Source organism: Mustela nigripes, chromosome 14 (assembly GCF_022355385.1).
Source record: "Mustela nigripes isolate SB6536 chromosome 14, MUSNIG.SB6536, whole genome shotgun sequence".
NCBI classification, from domain to species: domain Eukaryota; kingdom Metazoa; phylum Chordata; class Mammalia; order Carnivora; family Mustelidae; genus Mustela; species Mustela nigripes.
This window is the reverse complement of record NC_081570.1, coordinates 101,167,902-101,186,883: the sequence shown is the minus strand read 5'-3', so window position 1 is coordinate 101,186,883 and position 18,982 is coordinate 101,167,902. Positions and strand designations below refer to the sequence as shown.

The 18,982-nt window shown below is 37.8% G+C and overlaps 1 protein-coding gene across 2 annotated transcripts in view; it reads left to right on the top strand.

Moving 5' to 3' along the window:
• The window catches only part of GDAP2 (ganglioside induced differentiation associated protein 2), a 68,281-nt gene that overhangs the window by 28,477 nt on the left and 20,822 nt on the right, over nt 1–18,982 (top strand). For both annotated transcript variants that reach the window (XM_059375870.1, XM_059375871.1), the window contains 3 exons: nt 4,304–4,380; nt 5,743–5,902; nt 6,934–7,090. In XM_059375870.1, coding sequence (XP_059231853.1) covers nt 4,304–4,380; nt 5,743–5,902; nt 6,934–7,090 — 394 coding nt within the window. The remainder of the gene's footprint in view (nt 1–4,303; nt 4,381–5,742; nt 5,903–6,933; nt 7,091–18,982) is intronic.

Here is an 18,982-nt window from a genome sequence, read left to right as displayed (position 1 = left end):
AAAATTATTATTAGCCTGTAATTCTATAGCATAGAATTTAGGGTGAGGACATAAGCAGTCTTATTTAATAATAAGCTACTTTTAAGACTTATCCTACATCTCAAGGATTTTGTAGTAAACTTACATATTTTGTAATTATGGTTTTTATATATTAGACTGAGCTTCTTGAGGAGCAGAAATTTTTTTTTTTTTTTTTTTTTGCATCTCCAGTGCTTCCATATGTCAAGAATGCTTTACATGTGATACTTGCTTAAGAAATATTTATTTTAAGAAGACATAAAGAAGTTCCATTTTGTTGCCTCAACAGCCCTGTGTTTTAGGTGTCCTTTTTATAAGTAAAGAGGCTCAGAAATTTATCATATTCTCTAGGTTATGCTGACTCCTGACTCCCCAAGTCTCATAACTTGTCTGTTATGCTAGATAATTCAGTTGTGCTTGAGGTTAGAACTACTTCAGTAGGAAACCAGGTTATCACTACTCTGCATGTATTCTGAATGGTGCCTTACCAAACCAAAGTTCCTGCTTTTTTTTTTTTTTTTTTTTTTTTTTAAGATTTTATTTATTTATTTGACAGAGATCACAAGTAGGCAGAGAGGCAGGCAGAGAGTGAGGGGGGAGCAGGCTTCCCTGCTGAGCAGGGAGCCCGATGCGGGACTCAATCCCAGAACCCTGGGATCATGACCCGAGCTGAAGGCAGAGGCTTAACCACTGAGCCACCCAGGCGCCCCAAGTTCCTGCTTTTTTATAATTCTTTCTGACAAAGCTCTTGGCAGTCTTGATGTTCTCTGATTCCTTAGTCCTTGCCCCATCATCCCATACATTGAGCTAATGTCTCTCTTTCTTATTAAAGTAATCATATAGGTCCCAGTTTAAAGAGGCAACGACATTTTATAGAAAAGGCTCTGAAAAGGGAGTCCAGAAGACTGGTTTTTGATCCCAGTTCTACCAGTCTCACCAGCTGTGTGGCCCCAGCTAAATCACTTGATAAATCACTCGATTTACCCTAGAGGTGTCAACTTTGAGCAGTACTTATAGTAAGAGCAGGTGAAAATCATCAGTGGCCATAAGGGACTTTGATGAAGCAATATCTAAGAACTGGATTAGCACAAATGAAATGGAAAATGTAAAGATGGACAAGTCAATTTCTATTTTATAAGGCCTATTTGACTTATTGTACCTTAAATCTAATAGCAAAACTGTAGCATCTCATTAAAAAAAATACACACATACAAACAGTTGTGGCCTTTGCTCACATACTTTCTGAGCACTTAGGAAATCAATTGCAGCATATGTGGGCCAATAACAAATCTAATAAATGTAAGTCTAAGTACTGAGTACCTAACTCTTTCTTACTTATTAAACTATTACCAAAATTTATTTCATTTGAAACCTAAGTAATATCCTCCTGATTATCTATCAAGACTGTCTTTTTTTTTTTTTCTTGGTTCATGTACAGTTCAATTCTTCATTAGAAGCCTAAGGAAACCTCTTCATTGAAATAAATTTATCAGGTTATTTATTAATGTAGCAAAATTTTGAGTGATTGTGTGGGAGGCCCCCTACTATATAGATGAGGATACAGTGGTGAGAAAAAAGATGACGCTCTCATTCTTATTGTGGTTCCATGTTGGGAATTTTAATGCCCCAGATGTCATTCTCCCCAGTTAAAGGGCTTTCACTAAAAGTTAGGTACATGACATCCTGGTTGGTTGCAAAGAATAGGGCACAGATCAAACTCTGAGAGAAACCATTTGAATTGGCAGTTGGTACTAAAATCTTACAGCTGTGACATCACTCTTTCTTTTCTCCTTTGTGCAGAATTACTTTTCTTAATGAATTCTGCTGAGGGTTACTGTCTGGTATTGTATTTTGTCTTCTAGTAGAAATCCTACTATTATATGCTGGGAAACCAATATATGTGAACATTAATTAAAACTTGGTGTCTGGGTGCCTAGATGGCTCAGTCGCTTAAGCATCTGACTTAATGGTCATGGGATTAGGTCCCACATCCTGCTCAGAGTCATGGGATTGGGCCCCACATCCTGCTCTGTACCCAGTGCAGAGTCTGCTTGTCCAACTCTTTCTCTGCTCCTCCCCCTACTCGCACATGCGTGCACTCTTTATCTCTAAATAAAATCTTTTTTTTTTTTTAAGATTTTTTATTTATTTATTTGACAGACAGAGATCACAAGTAGGCAGAGAGGCAGGCAGAGAGAGGGGGAAGCAGGCTCCTTGCTGAGCAGAGAGCCTGATGCGGGACTAGATCCCAGGACCCTAAGATTGGGACCCTGAGCCGAAGGCAGAGGCTTAACCCACCTAGGCACCCCATCTAAATAAAATCTTAAAAATCAAAACAACTTGGTGTCAAAATAAAAGAAGGTCCCTTTTTGAAAATATATTTTTAGAAAATTGTTAAAGCAGAATAGTGAGAGAAATGAAAAATAAATTTGTCACCTAGCAGAGGGAGAATTCTAAATAGTTTAATCTTTCAATAAATCTGTCTAAGATTCTCAAGATACAGTAGTGAACAAGGTAGGCAATATGTAGACCCATAACCAGACCCATAGAATGTTACTTCAGCTACTAGTTATTTTTGAATGATTGTTTGCCATATCTTAAGATGTGCTAGGTTCTGGTAATATTAATGTAAGATATACTTGGCCTTCAGCAAGCTCGCAGTCTAGCTATAATATGGAATGAGAAGTTCACAAATGGAGGGCCTTTCAGGTTATAGGAGGAACACAAGGAAGGTTGGAGTTCCGTACAAACCGGATGGCCTTGGACTGGGTCTTGAAAATGAGGAGGAGTTCACTAATAGGTCATGGTGAATGAATGGTATTCTAGTCAAAGGTAACCATGCAAGCAGAGGCAGGGTAGCATGAAAGTTAAGTGGAATGTTGTGAGTACAACAAAGAAGCCAACTGGCTGAAAGTAAGGTCTGTGGGAGGATGATGGGAAATAAGACTAAAGGGCAGGGTTGGAGGGGTGGCCAGTTGAAGTCTAAGTGTGGCAAACAATGCTGGGGACTTAGATCCTAACCTAGAAGCAGTGCAGAGCCTCAGAATTATTTAGTAAGGAGGGTGACAAGGGAAGAAAGATAACTCAGGCAACAGTGAATATATAGACCTGGAAAAGAGAAACAAGAAAACAAGAGCTTATTGCTGAAGTCTTCTTGAGCATTAAGATCCTAAGAACAGCTGGAAGACGGCAGGAATGGATGTCAGAAATAGCAGCAGAATTTAAAGGACATGATAACCCATTGAAAATGCATAATGAAAGGAGAGGTGAAAAAAGTGTTAAAAAAAAATCAGGATTTGAGCTTGGATGAGTGATTTGATGTTGCTATGTTATAAAATATATAGGTAGAGGAACAGATTTTTTGGGGAAAGATGGAGATCAATTTTGGATCTCTGAAGTTCAAGGTTTCTGGTTATCTGGGCAAATATGCCCAGAAGGCAGTAGGGAATTTAGCTGTTTTATTCAGAAAACAATATAAAGCTTTGAGAATGTCAGTGTTTACATTGGTGCTAAGCCAGCAAAGTGGTGAGCTAAAGAGAATTTATTTATTTATTTATTATATATTCATAATATATATTTATCATATATTTGTAATATATATATTTCTTGATATATATATATATCAAGAAAATAAATGTGGAGGACAACATTTTTAAAAGGTAGGGCATGGACACGTACAACTAAAGCTAGAGAAATCTCTAGTGAGATAAGGACTGAGGAAAGGCCATTAGGTTTCATTAATAGGAAATTGATAGGGAAGAATCAGGATAACGTAGAAATTAAGAAAAAAAGAATTCCCCTTTGGTCAGTGGGATTTTGACAGGGTTGCAATGCTGAGTAGTTCCCTGAATTCTATAACTAAATGAATGGTCAGATAGAGAGGCCCCAAGGAATAAAAATACACTGGATAAGGAAGACTTGTTTGGAATCAGCATCTTCTATAGCCAGGCACTGTTCTAAAAGTTGGCAATAAAGCAGTAAATAAAATAAAGCTCTTGCTGGCGGGGTACTTTTATTCTAGCAGATGGGGCAGGGAGGGCGGAGAAGATCTAAAATAAGCAAGAGACTCCAGAAAATGTCTATAATATTTGCTCTGGAGGAAAGCAAATCAGAGGAGTGTTAGATACAGTACTCTGGGAAGGCTTCACTGATGTGTCATTGAGCAGAGAGCTGACTGAAATGAGGAGTGATCCATTATAAAAATAAAACTTTGAAGAGTTTAAGTTTTCTTCACACAGGTTATTTCTTATTTATTGAATAATTTTTTTTCTATTCCTTTCCTTAGGCACTGTAAGGAGATTCCTAGAAATTCATGGAGAGACCATTGAAAAAGTAGTATTTGCTGTCTCTGAACTAGAAGAGGTATTTTGCTAATTATGTTGCATTGTTTTAATCTCATTTTTGTTTGCCTTTGCCTCATCATTATTTACTGAGTTGCCAGCAGGCAAATTCTAGGTATCTGTGAATGTATTTGGCAGTGGGCCTTACCATCCTTTGTTAAAAAGAACACGTATTAGAGACTAAAAACAAGTTAAGAAAGAGCATGTAGTCATGTTTTTACTGCTAAACTGTTTTCATTTCGTGAAATCTTACAAGGTGTTATTTTGCTTTGCTCCCTGTATTAGCTCTTGAAATCTCTCAAGGCATCACCTTATAATCCAAGTACTGGGTACCTGGGCAGTATAACTGGAAAATTGATGTGCTGGGAAAGCCTTGGGTCTACCTTACCTAGAATCATGACATCCCAGCCTAGTGACTAGCATTGAATAAGTTGTGAGGTTTATGTTTTGTTTTGTTGTGTGTAGTAAGGTTTAGTATGTTTCAATTAAATTTAGAGCCGTTTTAGAAAAGAGTTCTTTTTCTTTTAACCCTTTTTAAATTTTACTTAGTTTTAGTGTGCTCTATCCAGTTCAGGTTGTATTATTTTTGCTGTTTTGTGTCCTTGGCAAGTTACTTAATCTCTCTATGCTTTGATAAAATAGGAGTATTAGTAGTACTTATATCGCAGGAGTACAGTGATGAATGAGTTGACACATGTGAAATATCCATTCATGGTATTAATAGTGATATACATGATTATAAATACTTTTGAAATTGCTGAAATGAGGCACATTTCTTGTTTGCTATCTCTTCTTGTTTCATCTGGTTTACCTATTCATTCAGTGATCTTTTGCTGAGTATCTGTATCTTCCAAGTTTATTACACTAGATTCTGTTAATACACCAGTTGAACAAGTGAGGGTCATTGTCCTCAAGGAATCCGTTGTCTGTTGGTGGGGACAGACCATTCAGATAAGTTATGGCAATTACGATAAGTGCATTACTGAAGGTATGGAATGGATAGGAGCGCATAACTGCAGCCTGCACAAGGTTAAAAGCTTCCCATGGGAGGTGATACACTTGAAATCATTGTAAAAAATAAATAAGATACTCCAAGGGAGGGGCAAATGACAATAGGACAGGAGTGGGGGGACTTAACTTACGCATACATTGGTTCAGTGACTTGATGTTGGATGGGAGTCACGTTTAACTTGACCTTCTGACAATACCCTGACCTTTAACGTATTAACTCTTTGAGGGTCCCAGATAGCATCTAGTTGAGCTTAGAAGCAGTAAGGTTTTTATTCTTGATGGAGGCTGTCTTCCCAGTGTCTGAAACAGCACCAAGCTCGTGTGCTTCGTTACTTCATTATTTTTCACAGAATGTCTTGCTTTTCTGACACAGGCTACTTACCAAAAGCTGCTACCTCTGTACTTCCCAAGGTCACTAAAGGAGGAATACCGATCATTGCCATATCTACCTGCAGATATTGGAAATGCAGAAGGGGAGCCTGTGGTACCTGAACGACAGATTAGAATATGTGAAAAACCTGGTGCCCCGGAAGGTGAGTTCTGCTGTTCTTAATTTCCCTCTTTTATCAGGAACTGATAAAACACACCATCAGTAATTATGGCGAAAGTTCAGTCTACCTTTGGGGAGCTCTCTGTGGTGTGACATTAAGTTCAGGCCCTACTTGGATATTTTTAGAGTCTTAATCTTGTTAAAATTTAGTCTTTTAAGTTAAAATACATATATTTATACACCTACCCCCACCCACACACAAAGTATCAAGTCTCTTAGGAGTAGAGATTCAGAGGTGGATATAACAACATTTGCACCCTCATGAAGTTCATAGTTGTATGCAGGACCCTGTTGAGATAGCAATCAAGTAAAGTGGGGAACCCAGTAAGAGACAGATGACCCATTCCCAAAATACTGACTTCTAGCCAAACATAAAATGATCATCTGAATACATTAGAAAGTTGATCTATTAATTTGTAGTGAGAACTAGAACTCATATGAGCCAGATGATTATGCAGGCATGACAGGTATAGAAAATGAGGATGCTAAATTAGAGTGAAGATATATCTTAGTGAATGTGGATCGTACCCTACAGCCCTGGTCCAGTCATCTCCCTTTGAGAATTATCTGACAAAAGGACTCCAGTTTTTGAATCAATTTATCATGTGCTCCCTCCTTTAGTAGAGATAAATGACCCCAAACATTTGTTCTTTATATTTCTCTTCTGTTAGATGCAGTGCTGTAACCCTTCTTTAAACCTACATACAGTGTAACTAATTCTATCTTTTTGCATATCATTACATTCTGCTCTTTCCTTCTTAAGGCTATACCCAGGTCATCTTGATTTGATTTCATGTATTCCTAAAACTTCTGTCACACAAGGACAGGTGGTTTCTTGCATTACTTCAATTGTTCAAATGCCTAAATCTGATTTCAGTTTGATTCTTAAAAAAATAGCCTCAACCCCAGTTTTTTTTATTATGCCACAGTCTTCCCTGTTGCATCATTCATAATCTGTAGCGTTTACTGTCAGGTTTTGTCATAAGCTCTCTGTTGATGGTATTTTTGTTATAGACACCCAAGAAGAGGAAGCTGAAGGCTTGGGAGTTGACCTCTCTTTCATCGGCTCTCATGCTTTTGCTCGAATGGAAGGAGATATTGACAAGCAAAGACGACTGATCCTTCAGGGACAGTTATCAGAGGCAGCCCTGCAGAAGCAGCATCAAAGAAAGTAAGGCAAACCCCTTTGTACTGATAGACATGGAAGGACAGGAGAAATAAGCAAGGAGCCTACATCTGCTAAATGTTCTACATATAATGTGTTCTCATCTGTTCTTCATGACAATCTGCTGAGGAAGATAGCAACCCCTTTTTGTAGATGCAGAAATTCAAAGTTAATTTTATCAGTTGTCACAGTTAATTTGTGGTGAAGCCAGTGTTCAGATGCACATCTGATTTCAGAGCTCCTGATCTTCCTGCAGTAATTTTTGTGCCTCTGGGTGAAGTTAGGTTCTTAAAGTAGAACAGGAAAAGGGAAAGCAGAGTTGTGAAGTTTTTACTTTTCTATATTTGTAATTAAAACATAATCTACAGTTTTGTTCAATTTAAAAGCCCTTTACTTCTCCCCAATTTATCCCAAGGACCTTATAAAGCCATTCCATTTCTTTCATGTTTTCTGTTTTTCTTTTTTAGTTTCAATTCAGTTAATTAACATGTAGTATAATATTAGCTTCAGAGATAGAGGTTAGTAATTCATCAGTTTTATATAACATCCAGTGCTCATTACATCCTGTGCTCCCTTAATGTCCATCAAGCTCTTATCCCATCCCATGACCTCCCTCCCCTCTCGCAACCCCTCAGTTTGTTTCCTATGATTAAGGGTCTCTTATGGTTTGCCTCCCTCTCTGATTTCGTCTTGTTTTATTTTTCCGTCTCTTTCCCTATGCTCCTCTGTTTTGTTTCTTAAATTCCCCATTTGAGTGAAATCATGTGATAATTCTCTTTCTCTGATTGACTTATTTCACTTAGCATAATACGTTCTAGTTCCCATCCATGTTGTTGCACGTGGCAAGATTTTTTTTTTTAAGATTTTATTTATTTAGTTAGTTATTTGACAGAGAGCACAAACAGGGGAAGCAGGAGAGGGAAAAGCAGGCTCCCCACTGAGCAGGGAGCCCAGTGTGGGGCTTGATCCCAGGACCCTAGGATCATGACCTGAGCTGAAGGCAGATGCTTAACTGACTGAGCCAGGTGCCCCAAGACTTTTTTTTTTTCTTTTTTTGGCTAGCTGAGTAATATTCCATTGTATATATATTCTGCATCTTTATCCATTCATCTGTCGATGGACATCTGGGTTCCTTCCATAGTTTGGCTATTGTGGACAATGCTGCTATAAACATTGGGGTGCAGGTGCCTCTTTGGATCACTACATTCGTATCTCTGGGATAAATACCTAGTAGTGCAGTTGCTGGGTCATAGGGTAACTCTATTTTCAACCTTTTCAGGAACCTCCATGCTGTTTTCTAGAGTGGCTGTACCAGCTTGCCTTCCCATAAACTATAGGAGGGTTCCCCTTTCTCTGCATTCTCACCAACGTCTGTGCTTTCCTGGCTTGTTAATTTTAGCCATTCTGACTGGTGTGAGGTGGTATCTCATTGTGGTTTTGATTTGTATTTCCCTAATGCTGAGTGAAGTTGACCATTTTTTCATGTGCCTGGTGGCCATTTGCATATGTTCTTTGGAGAAATGTCTGTTCATGTTTTCTGCCCATTTCTTGATTGGATTATTTGTTCTTTTGGTGTTGAGTTTGATAAGTTCTTTATAGATCTTGGATACTAGCCCTTTATCTGATAACACATTTGCAAATATCTTCTCCATTTTGTAGATTGTCTTTTAGTTTTGTTGACTGTTTCCTCTGCTGTGTAAAGCCTTTGTTTTTGTTTTTGTTTTTAAACATTTTATTTAATTTGAGAGAGAGGGAGAGACAGTGGTAGTAAGATAGTAAGAGAGAGCACAAGCAGGGAGGAGAGGGAGAAGCAGGCTCCTGCTGAGCAAGGAGCCCAGTGTGGGGTTCAATCCCAGGACCAGGATGGTGACTTGAGCCAAAGGCAGGAGCTTAATGATTGAGCCACCCATGCGCCCCTGCAGAACCGTTTTATCTTGATGAAATCCCAATAATTCATTTTTGCTTTTGTTTCCCTTGCCTTTGGAGATGTGTCTAGCAAGAAGTTGGTGCGGCAGGGTTCAGAGAGATTTCTGCCTGTGTTCTCCTCTAGGATTTTGATGGATTTCTGTCTCACATTTAGACCTTTCATCCATTTTGAGCGTATTTTTATGTGTGGTGTAAGAAAATGGTCCAGTTTCATTGTTCTGCATGTAGCTGTCCAATTTTCCCAACACCATTTGTTGAAGAGACTCTTTTTCCATTGGATATTCTTTCCTACTTTGTTGAAGATTAGTTGACCACAGAGTTGAAGGTCAATTTCTGGGCTCTCTATTCTGTTCCATTGATCTATGTTTCTGTTTTTGTGCCAGTACCATACTGTCTTGATGGTTACAGCTTTGAAATAGAGCTTGAAGTCTGTAATTGTGATGCTGCCAACTTTGGTTTCCTTTTTCAACATTCCTCTGGCTATTCAGGGTCTTTTCTGGTTCCATACAAATTTTAGGATTGTTTGTTCCAGCTCTGTTGAAAAGTGTTGACGGTATTTTCATAGTGATTCCATTGAATGTATAGATTGCTTTGCATAGCATAGACTTTGTTTTTTTTTTTTCTTTTTAAAGATTTTATTTATGGGAAGCCTGGGTAGCTCAGTTGGTTAAGCGGCTGCCTTCAGCTGAGGTCATGATCCCGAAGTCCTGGGATCGAGTCCCACATTGGGCTCCTTGCTCAGCGGAGAGCCTGCTTCTCCCTCTGCCCCTGCCTGCCACTCTGTCTGCCTGTGCTCACTCTCTCTGACAAAAAAAAAAAAGGATTTTATTTATTTGAGAGAGAGAGATCACAAGTAGGCAAGGAGGGCCGGGGAAGCAGGCTCCCCGCTGAGCAGAGAGCCCAATGCAGGGCACCATCCCAGGACCCTGAGATCATGACCTACGCCGAAGGCAGAAGCTTAACCCACTGAGCCACCCAGTTGCCCCTAGCATAGACATTGTAACAGTATTTGTTCTTCCAGTCCTTGAGCATGGAATGTTTTTCCATTTCTTTGTGTCTTCCTCAATTTCTTTCGTAAGTGTTCTATAGTTTTCAAAGTACAGATCCTTTCCCTCTTTGGTTAGGTATATTCCTAGGTATCTTATGGTGCTTTCTAAAGCAATTCTGAATAAGTCCTTTTTAAAGCATAAAGGAAAGCAGGTTATGTACTTCTGGGTAAGCTTTTCCAAGGATTAACAGTCCTTGGAAAGCTAGCTGCTTTTCAGAAACTTTTAAAGGAAAGAAAAATGATAAACTCTAAACAGTTCATATCAGCATTATCTTATGGGGTTAGTTGAAAGGTTAACATAGGGTTGTTGTGAGCACCTGGTACTTAGCAAATTCTTGAGGTTGGTCACTGCTGTTCTGGGAACTGAGTAAATCATTGTCTCTTTTACCTTTTAGCTTTGGTACTTGCCATTCCTTTTGATTGGAATACCCTCATCCTTTAATTCCTGCCCATTCTCCAGGTTTCACCTTAAAAGTACTTTCTTCTGAAAATTTAACTCCCTGGAGATAAGCCAGGATAGACGAGAAATCTGGAACAGGTGCCTCCTCCTCTATTTCTTTTTCATACCCTATACTTAACCAAAGCATAGCATTAGCATTTATCACAGTATATTGCAGTGATGTGTGGTTGTTTTAAGTCTCTATCCATAAACTGGGAGTGGACTAGATGGCCTCTGGAATTCCTCACAGAATTAGATAGAATGCTGTGTCTCTGAGTTTCTGGTCTTCATGTTATTTTGATTTTATATTTAGAATTGACAGCAAATTTGCCACTAGGTGGCAGCAATGACTAGCTTTTGCAAAGGCAGTCACCATCAAGTAATAGTTTTAATGGTTTTTTAACTTGGCATGTGTAAGAATCATCTGACAAACATTTTCCCCTAAATACAGTGAGGGGGCTCTCCCTCACATGACTGGGACTTTGGCATCTGTATATATTTTGAAACTTTTTCACATTGTGATTCTTGTACTGTTAGGTCAGGATACCTTTTTCTAGTCAAAGGCAGTGGTTCTCACACAATTTAGTCTTTGTTGTTGAGGATGCCAGAGAGCTTTTGTTTACATGGTTTGTACCTACCAATATTTATCATATGAGAAATTGTTTATTAATTCATTTAAAAATAACCCATCATGTTTTTTTAAAAATAACTCTTTTAAAAAATGAGTGAGAAGATACGGCACTCACTGTCTTACATTTTTGCCAGTGTTTAAATGTTTGGCTTAATAGAAGACAGCTGGATTCTCATATCAGTGTTCAAACTGTTGGAATAAGTTATCTTGGGTGAAGTATATAAAGAAAATCTAACCTCACTTAGATATATAATTTGAAAGGGGAGGAATATGTTAATAGCCTTTCAATTAACTTATGATCTTCTTTGATATTATAACATAAATCGGTAAGTGGTAGTTTCTTAAAGCTTAGTTATAATATGGAATCTTAAAGCATATCTGTGAATTTTTATGTTCTGTTATATTAAAATGTTTGTTCTATCCTGCTCTTGGAATGGGTTTTGTAATAGGAATTTACAGCATGAATTATAACATGATGGATTGTCTTTTGGAAAATACTGATTCACTGAATTTTTCAGATCTCCTAGATACTGATACATTTCATTATATGATATCAAAAAATTACATTTTGTTAATATTGCCACTGATCTCATCAGAAAAGTCTTTAAGTATTAGGAACTGTAAACTTCTGGGGATGCATACAAATTTTCCAAAAATATATGTATATTTTAAAGCTCAAGTTTTATCACTGGCAAGAAATACCGTTGGCTGTTTTTCTTGAAATGATAGGGTCACTTTATTCATTTTGAGAAAACGTCTGCCAAATACTCATGTTGAATAACCACAGTTTGTCTGCCAGTCATTATTTGAAGAAAAACAGTGTTCCATGAAAAAAAGCAATAGAGTTTAGCTTACAAGTCATACAGTGCCTTTCTTCAAGACAACCTCATACTTCAGTATGCAGAATTACTTTATGTGCTCTTCCCATTTTATGATACATTAATCTTAAAAAGACGTGTTCCAAGGGTTGATCTAATAAAATTAATTTTATACCTCCTCATCAAAGACATTTTTAAACTGGATTTTTTCTTTATCTTTCTTTCTTTCTTTCTTCTTTTCTTTTCTTTTTTTTTTTTTTTTCCTGTGAGAATTTTGGCAGTGAAGTACAGTGACTGCTAGTATTGAATCTGGTTCCTCTGCCCTGATTCATTCTAGAGCACTAGTAGTCTACTTAACAATGCTTTTGCACCACTGGTGCAAATGTCAACGCAGTGAAAATGGCACATGATGTTTCAGTGTCATTGTGAAACTGTCAAAACAGTTTTGACCTTGCAAACCCCCTAAAAAAGTGGACCACACTTTGAGAACCACTGGTCACCAGTACCTTATAGTTGAAAGGAGTTTTGGTGATCATCTGGTAACAGTTTTTCCAAAGTGGAGTATGCAGTCTGTGAGCATTAGAATCACCAGGGCTGCTTACTAAAAATGTGTATGCCCCACACCAAACTTCATGAATCAGAATCTCTGTGGAAGAGGCTCAGAAATCTTCTAAAGTTTCTTAAGTGATTCTTTTGTGTTTAAATACTGATCTAGTGTGTCTCCTTTACATGGGGTAAGTAATCTCCTAGACTGGCTTGCCCAGAGTTCCAATTCACTGAGAAAGAGCCTTCAAAATGGCTGTTGTGGCACATCTCCCTTCTCTTCCACCTTCTTCAGCCCACTTAAACAAACCGGCTTCAGACAAGTTGGCAAAGGACTAGAGATTTTTTGTGTTCATATTACAAAGAACTGCACTGTTACCACTTTTCTCCAATCAGCCAACCTCTTCTTCTCTCTTTTTCTCTCTTACACATTCACACACCCCTCATATCTTTCCCATTTCTCCATGAGAGTTACAGATAATCTGGAAATTTTGAAGTTTGTTAGACTGGAGGCTTGTCATTGTCTCTTTCTCTCTTTAATGAGGACATTTGTTTTACTTAATAATGACTAGTTCAAGGCAGTATTTAAATAAATCTATTCACACCTTTTTGAAAAGGAGTCCAGAGCAAAGGAATAGGTTCTAGGAAGGAATATGAACACAGCATGGAAAGTACTGTCCTAGTAGAAGGCCTTGATCTTGAGATTCATATTTGTTATGCAGTCAGTAGTTTCCATTCAGTTCAGGAAACATTGGATATTTACTCTGTACAAGATAATATTCTAGGTACTGAAATATACTGAGATAAATAAGGTAGTCCTTCTGTTTTAAAGTTAATGAGTGAGCCACACCACCTTCAGATGTCAGGGGTGTGTTCTGAAGGGTGGTCAGGCTGTGTGCCCATGTAGTCAGTACATAGTTGCCAACTGACAGAAGAGCACAGCCTGTAGCTCCCAGAGCCTGAACTAAGAAATGGGCTAGGTGCCTCTCTCACACAGTTCTCTTGAGTAATAAGCTACGTCTGAATCAAAAGGTTTTCACATTTCCCATGTAAGTGTCCAGTGCCTGTGATGATTAAAGATGAGGTGTCTCATAGCTATACTGCAGAATACTTCAGAATAGTAGCAGCTCAAAAGTGTGGTCAAGGAACCAGGGACCCTTTTATAGGGAGCCTGTGAGACCACAACTAGTTTTATAATGCTACTCGGACACATTTGCCCTTTTCCTTCTCATTCCCACAGTGTTTGGTGGAGTTTTCCGAGGCTACTTACGATGTCACATTGCAGCAGATTAAATGCAGAAGCAGATGTGAGAATCCAGCAGAACTTAGAGATTTGCAAAGACATTAAAGAAGGTTAACTCTTTTCCCTAAACACAATTTTTGTCATAGAAGTTATTTTTGTTCACATAAAAAAGCTTTTTATTGTTTTGAGATTTACAAATAATTACGTTTAAAATTTCTGTTTTTATTTCTAATATGGTGAATATTGGTAGGTATAACTGACATAAACATAAAAGGGCCCTGAGACCAGAAAGTTTGAGAACTGATGACTACTTGTTTCGAAGTTTATGGTATAACTGAGCTACGAGTCATCTGTTTGCATACTCTGTCATGTGCTGACTGTTTAAGATTGCAGGCTGTGGGTTGTTTTTTTTTAATTTATTAATTTTATTTTTTCTAAATAAGGCTTTTTACATGTAATGAGTCTGGTTTCTGTTAACTGTGTTAATTGATCAAATTAAGCAAGTGAGAGAGAGATATATATACATATATATGTATGTATATATATACACACACACATTTTCTAAATCTGAGGAAGTAGATCTTCCGTTAGCAGCATTTTTTTGAAAGCTTTCAATTCTTCCATCATTAATAGAACTAAAGTTCCCATGGATTGGCTACATAGGGTTAGATCATTGCTTTCGTGGCACTGCCTTACCACATCATTCTCTCTGTGTGGTAATCCTCCCCCCCAAAAAAATTAGCATGTTTTCTGGTTCTTTATTAATATTTCTAGGTTTTCTATCCAACTGTGACACTAATTTGGGTATATCATAAGGAAGAAGTTGGCTTACTACAAAAATTAGGAAGCAATATTCTTTTTCAAAGACAGAGATTTAAAACTTAAAAAATTCTTTTACAGTAACTTTTTCATTAGTTTTCCTCAGTCAGCTTAAGACCAGTTGCCTACGACTCTTGAGTCATTTCCCACAATAAAAACTTTATCTCCTTCATTATTAGGTATTTATTGAGCCCTTATCAATGTGCCAGGTGTCATGCTGAAAGCATACTAAAGTGACATGCAAAACAGAACAGCCTCAGCCCTCATGGAGCTTAGAATCTTGCAGAGGAGAAGAATGTTAAACTAATTACTATATGAATAACTTATTTAAGTTATAAGCTGCAGTAAGTATACCACAAGGGTCCTAAGTCAGGGTGGGGCAGTTGCCTAAGGCCAGGAAAAACTCGTGTTGACTCCAAAACCCAGGCTGTTGGTTGTACACAAATAGGTTAGTCATTAGTCTTTTAAGAGTTTTTAGGGTAAATTTTCTTCATCATTCAACCTGTGACTATGCATGTGGACAGTAATTGATTAACTGGAAGAGATTGCCTTTAACTAGCTTTATGAGGACAGCAACCAACCTTAGTTGATTGCAGCCTGTTGAGAAACTATGTAGTATTTCTGCCTTCAGAGCTCTGTAGTGGCCACCTTTGCTGCCAATTTGCCATAATTTGTGTGACTGTTTACCTATCATTATTAGTTTACCCAACAAGTAATAGAAATCTGTTTATTTGGAATAAGCTCTAAGAAAACAAGAAACTGGGCGCCTGGGTGGCTCAGTGGGTTAAGCCGCTGCCTTCGGCTCAGGTCACGATCTCAAGGTCCTGGAATCGAGTCCCACGTCGGGCTCTCTGCTCAGCGGGGAGCCTGCTTCCTCCTCTCTCTCTCTCTTTCTCTCTCTCTGCCTGCCTGCCTCTCTGCCTACTTGTGATCTCTCTGTCAAATAAATAAATAAAATCTTAAAAAAAAAAAAAAGAAAACAAGAAACTATTTTGAGTTGATGTTTTCCTTTTTTTAGCTTTTGATTGTTGGATTGGGATAAAAGCTTACATATCTTTATTGAAATAAAATGCAGAAACAACAGCAAAAAAATGAGGTGCAGTTTATAAGAGATATAATGGAAATTTTAAAATATTTTCTGACTAGATGAGGGAAATGAAGCATTTTTTCTCTACTGGCTAAGGAATTTTTTGCTTTTATTCCCTCCTCCCAAATACTTATTTAAAAGAAAATAAAATTGACTAGATAATCAAATCAAGCTTACATGATCCTAGAGGGAATGGAGGAGACTTAATAAAGAAAATACCAGATGAAGCTGTCAGTGTTGAGTTGCTGCCCTGGACTTCATTTCAGTCCTTAGAATCTGGAGCAGCACCAGTGTCTCAGCAATGATACTAAACCTTTATTGAATCATAAAGCCTTTAAAATTCTCATGTAAGCTATAAGCCTTTTCCCCATGAACATGCTTGTATAGATGTTGCTTTTGCCAACCAAAATCTATTCTAGGATCTCAAGTTGTTTATCACAGATCAAGGTTCAAAACATTTTAGAGTTGATGGTATTTCATAGTTCACACCGTGGACTACAGTCAATTTTAAATAGATTAAGAACTTAATTTTTTTTTAATTAAAACTCATGGAAGAAGCTGTAGGCTAGTATCTTTATACCTTGGAGAAAGGACAGGTTTCTTAAACAAGATATAAAAAGCATTGACTATAAAAGAAAAAATAGCTTTGATTATATTAAAATTAAGAACACTGGCAAGTGGGGCAATGAATCTTAAGGAAAGTGAAAAGCAAAGTATAGAATGGGAGTACTCAAAGTAAATATAACTAGCAAATGATTACTATCAAGAATATACCAAGAATTCCTACAAGTAAGAAAAGAACAAATAGGCCTATAGAAAATAAACAGTATGAATAGGCATCTCACAAAAGAGGGAACATGTCCATTGAACATGAATGGGATCCCAACATCACTAGTGACCAAAGAAATGAGATACCATTACAGACCTGACTGGCAGAAGTTAAAATCTCTGCTGATATCAAGTGTTGAGAAGGACATGGATTCACAGGATCTCATATTCACTGCTTGTAGAAGTATAAATGGGTACACCACTTTGGATAAGAGATCTGGTCTTATTTCCTAAAACCGAATATACCTATAACCTGGCACTTCAACTCATGTGTATCTACCCAAGAGAAATCATGCACACATATACCAGGAAATATGTATCATGTTCAGTGATCAATAAGTTGATCAATAACAATAAGTTGTTTGTAGCAGTATGCACAGGAGCAAAAACCTGGGAACAGTTCCAAGTACTGGTAAGTAAGAGAGTGGATTAAAAAAACTCTAGTTTCCATATGGTACAGATACATCATGTAGTTGGCAAAGTGAATGAACAGCATTGCCACCCAGTGCTAGCAGTCTAGTAAATCTAACAAGTCAGACCCAAAAGATTGCATACAGTATAATAAGCTTTTTTCAAAAAGTTTTTTAGGAGTACATCAGATGAACCAAAAGGATATGAAAAGGAAGCAAGAAAATGATGGATGGGCGATTCTAGAGACTGGTTATGGGGGCAGGGGCTAGAATCAAAGGGGAATGATCATGGGATTAGAGGTAGATTATTGCTGGGTGCTACCTTTTGTTTGGGGTTTCAGGATGTTTATTTCATTAAAAATAACTAATTAGATAACCGGTTTTTAAAACATTTTGAAGATTGATTGATTGATTGATTGATTTTAGAGAGAGAGGGAGTAGGCCCAAGAGTGGGGGGAGGGGCAGAGGGAGAGAAGGTCTCTCAAGCCAACTCCCCACCGAGGGCAGAGCCAGACTGGGACTCAATCTCATGACCTGAGTAGAAATCAAGAGTCAGGTGCTTAACTGACTAAGCCACCCAGGCGCCCCTAGATGATCAGTTTTTTAAAGAAAACCATGTGTGTACCCATGATGAGAGTGTTTTGAACCAAAGTTAATTCTGTTTTGTGCACCTGAATTCCAGTTTGAAAAAAGAATTTTTCAGAGTTCTTTGAACACATTGTTATTCAGCATCAGGAGTAACCCTGGAGATTGTCTGAACATATAGAGACAAATAAGATGCATTCCCTCTTTCTTGTCTAAGAGCAGAAGCAAACACTGGCTGTAAGTGGGTGAAGCCTGTGCTAATCTTTATGGTGCAAAGAAGGGGGAGCAGTTAATTCCACATGTCTGGACCTTGCCTCCACTCCACTCCTCCTCATTCTGCCCTCCTCTCCTCCCCTTGGCATAGTGATAGAATATTTAGACTTCTGCTGGATTGCTTGTTTCATTGTGTCTTATCACAGAGTTAATTCTTTATGTGTCTATCTGATATGTTCAACTTTAAACTCTTTGAAGCCAAGGACCTTTTGCTATCATTCTCAGATGCCCCCCAAAATATCTTGAATAATATTCATGTTTACTATTTCATTAAACAAAGATCTGAGTCCCTACTATGTTGCAGGCCCTGGCATGAACACAGTACATTGTTGAGAAATGAGCTAATGAATCCAAGAATGAAGTATAGAAATTAACCAACATTTACTGAATTCCTGTTGCATGATTTGTGCTAGACCAATGATGCTTATAAGCCACTTAAGATGCATTCTGTTCAGTCTTGTTGTGAAGATGACTTAATCATAAGACAATGAGAAAACAGTACGATTGGGAATTTAGTGTGAATAACCAAGGAAGTGACTCCATGTAAAAATAGGAACAGAACATATGGATAAGGAGAACTACCATAAACATAGGTCTTCTCTTGACTTGCAAATTGTGTCTTAAACCAAAATTTAAAGCTATTTTCTCTTTGGTTTTTCAATTTACATAGGTGGGCAAGTTTCCTTTTATTTATTATTATTATTTTTTTTTTTTTTAAAGGAAGGGGATAAGGGGCAGAGGACAAAGGGCAAAGGGGAGAGAGAAAATCTTTAGTAGGTTCCATGCCCAGCATGGAGCCCAACTTGGGTCTTGATCTCATGACCCTGAGATCATGGTCTTAGCTGAAATCAAGAGTCAGACTCTTAACAGACTGAGCCACCCAGGTTCCCCAAGTTTCCAAATTTAATTTAAAAAGGAAAACTGTGGAACTATGTGATACCAAGTATTTTTTTTTATAGGCAGTTGCAATTTCTGTGACACTAGCAGGCATTGTTGATTACAATCCAAATGTAATAGGCTTCCTATTAAATATCCTTAGCTGTGTAATTGTGCTTTATAGGTGAAAAGTGTTCTGCATAAGCACCACTTGGCAGATGAGGAAGCAAGTCCATAGAGGTGAAACAGCTTTACCTACTGAGGTTGCACAGAAAGTGATAGGATTAGAAACCAAGTCATCCCCTCCTGGTTTAGTTTTCCTTATGTTACGGGATGTTGCCCTATGTGACCTAGATGCTTTAAAAGTTGCTT